This window comes from Mauremys mutica, chromosome 16 (genome assembly GCF_020497125.1).
Source record: "Mauremys mutica isolate MM-2020 ecotype Southern chromosome 16, ASM2049712v1, whole genome shotgun sequence".
In the NCBI taxonomy this organism is placed as follows: domain Eukaryota; kingdom Metazoa; phylum Chordata; order Testudines; family Geoemydidae; genus Mauremys; species Mauremys mutica.
The window spans coordinates 24,631,251-24,640,873 of record NC_059087.1 but is presented as its reverse complement, the minus strand read 5'-3'; the positions used below and the strand labels follow the sequence as shown (position 1 = coordinate 24,640,873).

The following is a 9,623-nucleotide window of genomic DNA, read 5'->3' as shown; positions in this document are numbered from 1 at the left end:
CCCCGAGACAGAGAAGGCAATGGTGAAAACTCCTTAGAGAGATTCCAAGGATTAGTGCAATGACATTTATGGCACACGATGCACGCACACAAGCGGAGGCCTGCAGAGACGGGGGGATAAGGGAGTGCAGCACAAGAAGGGACAAGGAAAGTGGGAGAGAGAAAGGGGTGAAGAAAGCAAGGCTGAGAGAAAACAGCTCTCTTGCTGCCTGGGGTGTAATGAAGCAGCTGCTGCATGCTAGGAGGTGAGAAACAGGAGAGGAACAAAGGCTACTGGGCCCAGCCATGACCGCAGGGATACATCTCGACCGAGAGAGAAGAGAGGTGGCACAGAGCAACAGAACAAACTTATTACTTTTGTGGGTTTTAGGTGACAGCAAAGCAACCCAGCAGTGAGCTGCAGATTCATCAGCCTTAAGCCTGAGCGGTTGCCTAGCATGTTGTGTAACACACATTCAGAGGGCCAAATTCTGCCCTCGCTCACTCCATGTGCAGTCCCGAGGTATAGCAAAGGCAGGTTTGACCCCTTTGGCCAGTCACACGTAACTCCTAGTCAGTGCAGGATAGAATGTGACTATGCAGGGTATAGCTGGTGGAACGTATTCTGTTCCCATTGAAGTCAATGGGGAAATGCTTTAATAACAACACTTGTCATCAGTAGATCTCAAAGCACTTTACAAAGGAGTTCAGAATCATCACCCCATTTTATAGATGGGGAAACTGAGGCACTGAGCAGGAAATGATTTGCCCAAGGTCACCAAGCAGGACTTACAGAGCCAGGTATAGAACCTAGGTCTCCTCAGTCCCAGTCCAGCAAATCTATCCACTAGGCCACACTGCCTCTCACTTATTTGATTTCACTGGGAGCACAGTTAGTCCAGCGCTGAGTGATTTTGAAACTCTCCCCCATAAAGCATTAGAAACAAGCCTGAACAAAATGCCCTGAATTCAAAGAGCATTGAACTCAGAGGAAGTTGGGATCCAGAATCAATCCCTACATACTGTGCCCATCTCTAAGTTTTAGACACACACACACATGCAAATTTAATAGAACGAGCCCGCTTTGTTGTATGTTCTCGCAATCAAAGCGATTTCCCCCCCAAAAGGTAATGCTTTTGAATAAGTTTTTAACCTTCATTTATTTAGGCTAAAACAGTTACAATGTAAGGAAAAGTGGGTTAAAGTAATTCATGGAGATAGAACAGGACTGCTTAGTTTTCAGAGCCTTGTAATGCCTCCACATTAAAGCTAACTTATACTACGATTAAACGATTCAGGATGGTTCCTGTCAAGTAATTATGTTTAATAAAGGCCTGAAAATGAAATTTGCTCTCATCTGTCACTTGATACCTAGTGTGATGGGCTCAAGGCTCCATCCAAACTGACGGTGATAGAGCAACACTGATATGTGATATTCCAGTGAAAACAACTGCACTAAGATGTTGAGCATGAAGCAGCTCTTCAGCTAGTGGAGAGTAAGAGGATTGCGGGATCTTTCTGACAGGAGAGGAACGTACAGAAAAATGGATAACGATCCAGGCCGCGCATCTCGCTCCCTGGCAGGGACAGAGAGAACCCAGGTTATCGCAGAAGCGAATGTTGCAGACAAATAGCTGTGATCTCTGTGTCTGTGAAAAGTCCAGGACTGACAGCCTGGGAAGGGAAGCTTTCTAGCTAACAACAGAACAGGTACAGCTTGAGCACCTCACCAAGGAGCGTCAACCCTGACTTGGAGGGATTCACTCCAAGGGTTTAAAGAGTCGTTCAAACCCTGGGCCTAGCTGCTGTGACTGCAGACAAAGCTGCAGCTTGTGTCTTCTACGATCTTAACTGAGATCACCAGCTCATTGTACACAGGCCATCAACCAGCTATCAGCTGGGGGTGATTTCTGGTCACGACTAGCTAGGGTTGCCAGTTTTGGTTGGATGTATTCCTGGAGATTTGATCACACGACATGATCTTTAATTAAAAATTAATCTTTAATTCCTGGAGACTCCAGGTCAATCCTGGAGGGTTGGAAACCCTACTACTAGCCCAGTCTGGATTGCAACCGGTGGGCTAGAGGTGAAAACTTCTGTTCCATTCCCAACCCCCTAAACCATCCAATCCACCAAAGAAATACACTGGGGGGGCGGGGGACGACACAACAGGAACACAGGAACAGCCATACTGCAACAGACCCGTGGCCCATCTAGTGCAGTATTGTCAGACCGTGGCCAGGGCCCGATGTTTCAGAAGAAGATGCAAGAAACCACGGTGGACAACTGTGCAATGGTTTGTCCATCAGGAAAGTCCCTTCTAACCAAAGGAAGTTAGCGGCCAGTTTATGCACTGACATGTGAGGGTTTCATAGGCTTGTCTAATACATTTTCACACTATTTTCTGCGTCTCTCTAAAATCCAGACACATATGCACTCTGCATGCTGGGGGGCTGTTTTCAGACCTCATGCCAGCACACATTTTTTCCAATGCACTGCTAGATGCCTGACTGCAAAGCCCTATTTTGTGTGTGCGTGTGTGTGTGTGTGTGTGTGCGCGTGATCCAGGCATGGACTTGAACCTCAATTTGCATGGGTGCATCTGCTCAGCAGTGCACAATGTGGCTGGAAACCAGACCCCCTGCACATATAACATGGGTAAACAGGGAGAGGGCACAAGCAGGAAGCTGCAGCACTGGGGAGCAAAGAAAGGAAGATTTGCTGGTTAGCTACAAGACAGTGCAAAATGCTAAAATGATCTGTGCCATGCTGAGAGGCAGAGGGGGACAGGATAAGAGTAAATGGGTGTGGGCGGGAGGTAGAGACCCCGCTTGTGAAAGGTGTTTATCAAGGTTCTGCAGAGCAGTGCTGGAGCAGGGCTCTCATAACTGTCCCTGCAGACACGTTTCCTTGCAGGAGTCAGCTGACAGCAGTGAAAAGTCCCCCCCCCCCACCGAGCAGGCACAGTCTCAAGTGATAAACTGATGGAGCAGCAAGATTCCTCTTTAAAAAAAAGAGGAAGAAAATAATCCCCCAAGTGACCCACATTCGCACTGAACAGCTGATTGGGGTCTCAGAAGCCACAGTGCTCAATTGAAGCTGGTTGCTTCCCGCTCAGTATGAACCAGTGGAAAAAGATCAGTTCCACACACACACTCTCACATCCCCCTCACTCACGGCCTTTGCTGGCGTGGAGGGGGACTTCATGACAAGTCTATACAACGCTTGGTGATTGCTCTTCCCAACCTGTTCTCTCTCCAGACATTTCCCCCTAGAATCCCTTCAAGACCACCGTCGGGAATTCTGCGTTCCTCCAGTCCAATCCGAGCTGGCTGTTGTTTCTGGAGAGTGGGTGAGCATCTGGGACGGGAAGAGAATGAGCAGGAAGCGTCTTTCCTTCCATGCTCCCAGTCCATGGTACCCTCTGGTCTTCCTTAGTGCATGGAGGAAAGAGCGAGGAAGGGGAGGAGGAGAACTGAAGGGATGAGAAAGGCACCATCCCTCAACACCGTCTGTCACAGCCTGGAGAGGGGAGACAAGACACACAGCAGTCAGCACCTGAACAATGACAGCTGGACGTTCTGTTGGGAGCAGTTCACTCCAAGGTGCCACCCACCAAGGAACAGACCTCTCCGAACACTAACCTGGATTAATGCTGACCTGGGGTTACTCACTGGATGGAAGGAATGTGTGGCAGGGAAAGTTCCAACAAGTCCATTCGTTCTTATGCAAAGGAGGGGTTACCATGGAGATGGTAAGATGGCTTAAGCAATCGCACTTCCCCCGAGTACCCCCATATCAGTTAGATTCACACTATTGTTTGGTATAAGGAGCCCTCCATTTTACTGCCCAGATTGGTGGGGGGAGAAAATTGTCTATATAGATGTCCCTTTATCTCCTGCCTCAGGGCAGAGGGATGGATTAGACCTCTGGAGCTCCCTTCCCGCCCTGCATTCTATTGTTCCAGACATACACGATGTGTTTGCATAAACGAGACTATGATAAATGACAAAGGTTTTTAATACAGTTACCGTAGCATCCAAGTACCTAAGCTATCATCTCTAATGCACCCTTTCCTTCAGGGCGCAGGCAGCAAGCATCCAGGCAGCCCTATCATAGGTCTCTATTCCAGATCAGACCCTTAGCTATGAGACCTCTTTTGACCACGATTCCCCATGTCCATTCCCACACACAATCATCCTGCTCATCTCATAACAGCTACACAAGAACCCCATTATCCCCAGACCTCACCCACAACTACCCAGCAACCGGTGATAAGCAGGAATACAAAGCTGCGGATTTACTAGGCCTGACCATGGCAGCAGGAGGAGAATCTTCATTACCTCTAGCACCTAGAGCTTTGGGCCCAGGCATGAAGGGTATGAAGGTATGAAGGCTCCATCAATCAATAGGTGCATAGATCCCTTTGAGGATCTGGGCCCAAACATGGCAGGGCTTCATGGAAACATTTTTGTTCACTCAGTCTGTGACCGTTGTCTGAGAGAGATGATTATACAGCAGGCACATCACAGTCGTAAGAGTCAAGGAAGAACTGTCAGATCATCTAGTCCGTTGCCAAGGGGGGCACGAAGTCCCCAGAGGACGTATAATACCATGTATCAAACTGACAGCGTATGTCGTCTTAGCCCATAGGCCAAGGACAGTGAGTCAGGGGGGTGTTTATTAATAAACAACCATGTTATAGGTGTTGGATCCAGGCTGCTGGAAGAGAGGGTGTAGGCCAGCAGCCGCCTTCTCCCAAGCCCCCCATGCAAACACGTCCATGAGCCAAGTAGGGGGGGGAATGGGAACAGCTTGTCGTGTTCACCTCAGCAGCACGCGTACCGCTGGCTCAGCGACGGGGGGACAGGACAGCAGTGCTGTCTCAGGCATATTCGGGCCTGCCTGAATTCCACCTCCCAGAGAGATGAGGAACCAGTTGCTGGGGGAGAGTGCGGGTGAGCAGTAAGCAAATTATTACTACAGTGCACAATGTAGCTCTCATTACCCTGTCACACTGCTCTGGAGGAAGCAGCAACACCAAGGAGACAAGCAGCAGCCAACCTCTCCTTAATGAGGGAACCAGAGAGATACCTGACAGAAAACAACTGCGGCTCCGAAATCCTCTCCCCCTCCCCATCTCCACGCAGCTACCAAAAACAGAGGGCAGACTTGCAGGAATTAGGGTAAGTGCCAGCCAGAAGAAGTTTGCCAACCGTCACAGCAAGGGCAAAATGAGTCCAATACCCTAAAGGGCAGCTGTTTAAATGACCAAACGCAACAAAGCAAGCACGTAACCTACCAACTTCGGGTTCGTCAACCCCTGGCCTTCCTTGGAAGCTCTCTGGAGCTACTGCCTATTCCCATCACGAACTGTCAGTTAACCTCACTCCTGTCAAACCACCTATATTCAGGGCAGGCTTTGGACCATCGACTGTAGCCTTCTCAAGACTGATATTTTATGATCTCTGGGATTGCTGGTGTGCCCTGCCTCCAAACATTAATACAGACGGGGCAAGAGGCACTTCTGTAGCTGAGAACTTTAAACAGGGGGATTCTATGGTGAAGAGTTTCCCGAGCCCTTGTTCTCCAGTGTGAGCATGAGACATTCTGCAATGTAAGGAGCTCTGAGAGAGGTGCACAGGGAATAACTGAGGGCCTCCGCAGCTCATCTGGGGCTACAGAGTAGAGCTAGAATGCTAGGCTGGGAGATTAGGTTGCCCGATGCAGGATGAGAAATCAGCATTTCAGGGTTCTTCATTGTCCTCCAGAAAGGTGTTTGCACAAGTTAGATGAGTCCAAATGCAAGAATTCTTTGGTTACTTTTTGCAGGTGGATTAGCACAACGCTCCCCAACCCATTATACCTGTAGTGTCCTGTCCTGCCATTTTGTTCTACAGTTTCCATGACAGAAAATATACTCCAAGGTAAAGCAAAATCTCTCCCCTCCAACTTGGTATGTTTATGGAACTGTGCATGCTGCTCCCCATGTTGTGAAGTAATGTATTTCCCTGTGCATGCACTAGGTATTGTAAAGGAAAAATAGACAGTGAGAGAAGGACCTTCCCACTGAGGAAACTTAGGGGGAGAAAATGGAACAATTTAGTTGGGGGTCTGACTTTCTGCATTCTCCCTGGAGCTATAATCTGGAGTCCCTTACTTGGGAGCTACTCAGGCAAAGTGTTCATTGAAGCCAGTGGGAGATCTGACTAAGCATTAAGCCAAAATGATGTGAGGACAGGATTTGGCTGACAGATGCTTGTACCAGAACGAGAGCTTTCTCCTGGCTCTGCAAACTCTTCCACTGTTTGACCCTGAAAGGCTGACCCATGCTGTACTCCCACATGAGAATGGCCCCCTGGAGACAACGCACTACCCACAAATCACCACCTCTCTTGACTTCTCAGCCTCAGAAATGAAAACATCCTTGACAATAGCATATTAAAACCGCAGCAGTTTCTCTCTGAAGCCATGGCGCAGTGTGCGGCAGCCATGGGCCAGACGTTAACGGCCTTTGGAAAGGCCAGGCAAGTCTTCTCCAGGACAGCAAGTATATTTATGACTGTACTGGAAGCATACGTACTGTGCATCATGTCTCAGCAACACACGGATGGGCATTATTTTGCTATAAGACACATTTTAGGAACTCCAGTTTGAGGTCCATTGCTGACTCAGTGACAGCTCCCGCTGGACACTGCGAATGCAGTATCGGGTGATGTGTGGGGAGGTGGATGCAGGGAACGCATGTAACCTCTCTCTGTCGGATTAACTAACAAAGGCATGCTGCTGCTTTGGAAAACTCGTCTGTCTCTGAGGAGTAACTGTGCCTGGAATGTAACAGCTAAACACAGAACTTTATGTCTAGGGCAAGGGTTCTCCAACTTCTTCCGAGTGTGGGCCACGTTGGGACACAGTCACCTCCTCCCCACCCATTCACCACCATATGGGCCACCTCTCTCTCTCCCTGCCCCACTCACCGCCCCACAGACCAACCTTCCCCTCATTCACCAGCACACAGATGGCCCCCCGGTCTTCCCCACACCCCTTTCACCAGTGGCCTCTGAACAGTCCTTTCCCACTGGTGCCTGGGAGCTCCACTCACCCCAGACCCCAAGTGCAGCCCATTCCCTCTTCCTCTCTATCAAGCCACAATCCCGCTGGAGGCAGCTTAACTGGCTCCTCTTGCTTGTTTCCAACAACTTACCTGGGCTCCAGGATTCTCACCCATAGCAGCAGCTGGTACCAAGAAAAGCCAGCACCATAATAACAACAATGCCTAGTTTTATATAGCGCTTTTCATCAGCACATCTCAAAGCACTTTACAAAGGGAGGTAAGGATCCTTATCCCCATTTTACAGATGGTCACCATGTGACCAGCCAGCTCCCGAAGCATCACTGAGACACGTTCCCTGTATCACCAGTGGTCCATGGACCACAGACCAGGGACTGCTGGGTTAGGCAGCAGAGGACTGCTGCCATTGGAAATGCCCAGAGGGGGTGGGGGTGAAGGACGTCCCTGTTAATCTGGATCCACTTCCATCCTCCACCCACCCTACTGCCAATGGGCAGCATTACTGGCAGACTTGTGTAAGGAGCTGACCCACGGAAGAGCACCTGGCACAGGGAGGGGAGAATCAGTGGAAATACAGGGCAGGAGCCTTACTCTGCCGACTTCCAAAAGTGCCCAGGGTGCGAAAGGCGACGGTTCCGCTTTGGCAGTTTCTCCAGCATCTCCATGAGCTTGATGAAGGTGGGTCTCTCCTCTTGTTCGTACGCCCAGCAGAAGAGAAGGATGTCCTGCAGCATGCACAAGACAGAGAATGAAACAACAGAGCCAGCCCTCTCCACACACTTTACTGGAACTGCACATACCCTGATAGTGACCGGCCGAGACAAAGCCCTGGATCCCAGCACCTGCGTGCTTTGGGGAACTTGGCATCTGCTCCTCACCTCTATCATGGGCTGAAACAAACTCCCCACCGCCCACAAGGTCCCAAACTTTGAGGAAGATCTTGAAGTGAATTCTGTAGCTTGGGCACCATATTCTTGCAAAAATGGGTGGAGTTCATTCAAAGGCGCATGTGCCACCTCCCAGGTCCTGGCTGGGTAAGTGCAGGAAGGATGGAGCAGCTGTGTTCCCTGTCCGGAAGGGGAAGAGATACACCCTGCTTTGTTGCTGGAGCCCTGCAGCTCTCCCCTTTATTCCTTCTACCCATAACACCTTCCTCCTTCCAGCCAATAAGAGCTGGATGGGGCCCACCAAAAACAGGTCAAGTGGGTCTAAAGGTGGCTGGTGTGGAGTGACCTGAAGTGCTCCTTCCCCTCCAGGGATTGCGTGAGCCTCCACCACCCTGGCAGTCTCTTCTGGCTGAGACAGCAGGAAGAGAAGTTAGATCCTGGCACACAACACCACTGCATTTTCTTTGGCCCAGGGGCCACCCCCTCACAGGTGATTTTTGGAGATGCTAGAGTGGTTCCTGGCTGCGTCACAATGGGAGCACCTGCCCCCTCCCCGATCTGCCCACACTGCCGCCTCACGTACCGATATCTCTTTGCCCATGCCGATCTGGCTGAGGTTGGGCTTCATCCCTCTTCCCACTTGCCATATTATTGCCTCTGCCGGCTGCGTCTTAAAAGGCCACTCCCGCGCGTGCAGCTCATACCAGATGGTGCTGTTAGGAGACAGTTGCACTGGGCGTTAGAATGACCTAGACACCAAAGATGCAGCAGGGGGTAACTCTGAACATTGGAGCCAGGCCGCATTCTCTCCCTGCCCATCAGCACTGATAGAATATGCCCTGCCAGGGGCAGTCCTTCTTCAGCATCCAAGGTAGACCTCTCAGAGAAGGCATGTTCTCACACCATCGCTACCCCCTCCTATGTAGATAGCACCTTGTACCCAGGGATCTCAAAGCATTCCACAAAGGTGGGTATTAATGCCATTTCAGAGATGGGGAAACCGAGGCACGGAAGCTAGTGACTTGACCAAAGTCACATGACAAGTCGAAGGCAAACTCAGCTCTCCTGACTGCCAGCCCCGGGTTCCGATACACTGCCTCCCCTTTGCTAGGGATTCTCATCACAGTCTCACCTTGACCTGCAGGAATTTTACATGTGAATGTAACTCTCATTAACAGTAAAAGGAACCTGTGCCATTCCCCCCGCCCCACACCCCCTTTCTAGCACATACTGGGCCGGATCTTCAACTGGTGTAAAACTGGTGCAGCTGCATTGATTTTGATGGGGCTACCTCCATTTACACCAGCTAAGAATCTGGCCCACCAAGAAGAGAATCGGCCTCTTTGATGGGAGGCACAAACAGACTGACTAGTGAGCCTGGCACTTCAAGTGGGAGGCTCCTGCAGTGTTGCAATAGTGGTTGAACCTGCTGCATAGGGAGCAGCTTAATAGCTAATGCAGGGGGTAAATATGCCTTGCAGCTGCTTTTTTACATTCACGCCACCTGCTCCAGCTGGATCTGGAAGCAAGCTCTGTAGAAACAGGAGGTTTTGCTTTTCCATTTTTTCCCCAACGGGAATTCAGTGCTAGCTCGAGAGCCCCAGAGGCATATATGTGGTATGTAGACTGTCCGTAACGCAGGGACTGTCTGGACAGTGATGCAAGCTCCCCCACACCACCCCATCT

The 9,623-nt window shown here is 50.3% G+C and overlaps 1 protein-coding gene across 5 annotated transcripts in view; it reads right to left on the bottom strand.

Moving 5' to 3' along the window:
* Positions 1–2,653: 2,653 nt before the first annotated feature.
* KSR2 (kinase suppressor of ras 2) overlaps positions 2,654–9,623 on the bottom strand; it is a 302,208-nt gene continuing 295,238 nt past the window's right edge. For 4 of the 5 annotated variants that reach the window (XM_044989586.1, XM_044989581.1, XM_044989583.1 and 1 more), the window contains 3 exons: positions 8,521–8,650; positions 7,642–7,775; positions 2,654–3,500 (listed from right to left, as the gene is read on the bottom strand). In XM_044989586.1, coding sequence (XP_044845521.1) covers positions 3,494–3,500; positions 7,642–7,775; positions 8,521–8,650 — 271 coding nt within the window. In that variant the 3' untranslated portion in view covers positions 2,654–3,493. Of the gene's footprint in view, positions 3,501–7,637; positions 7,776–8,520; positions 8,651–9,623 lie in introns of those variants that run through there. The other variant, XM_044989582.1, reaches the window with a different exon arrangement.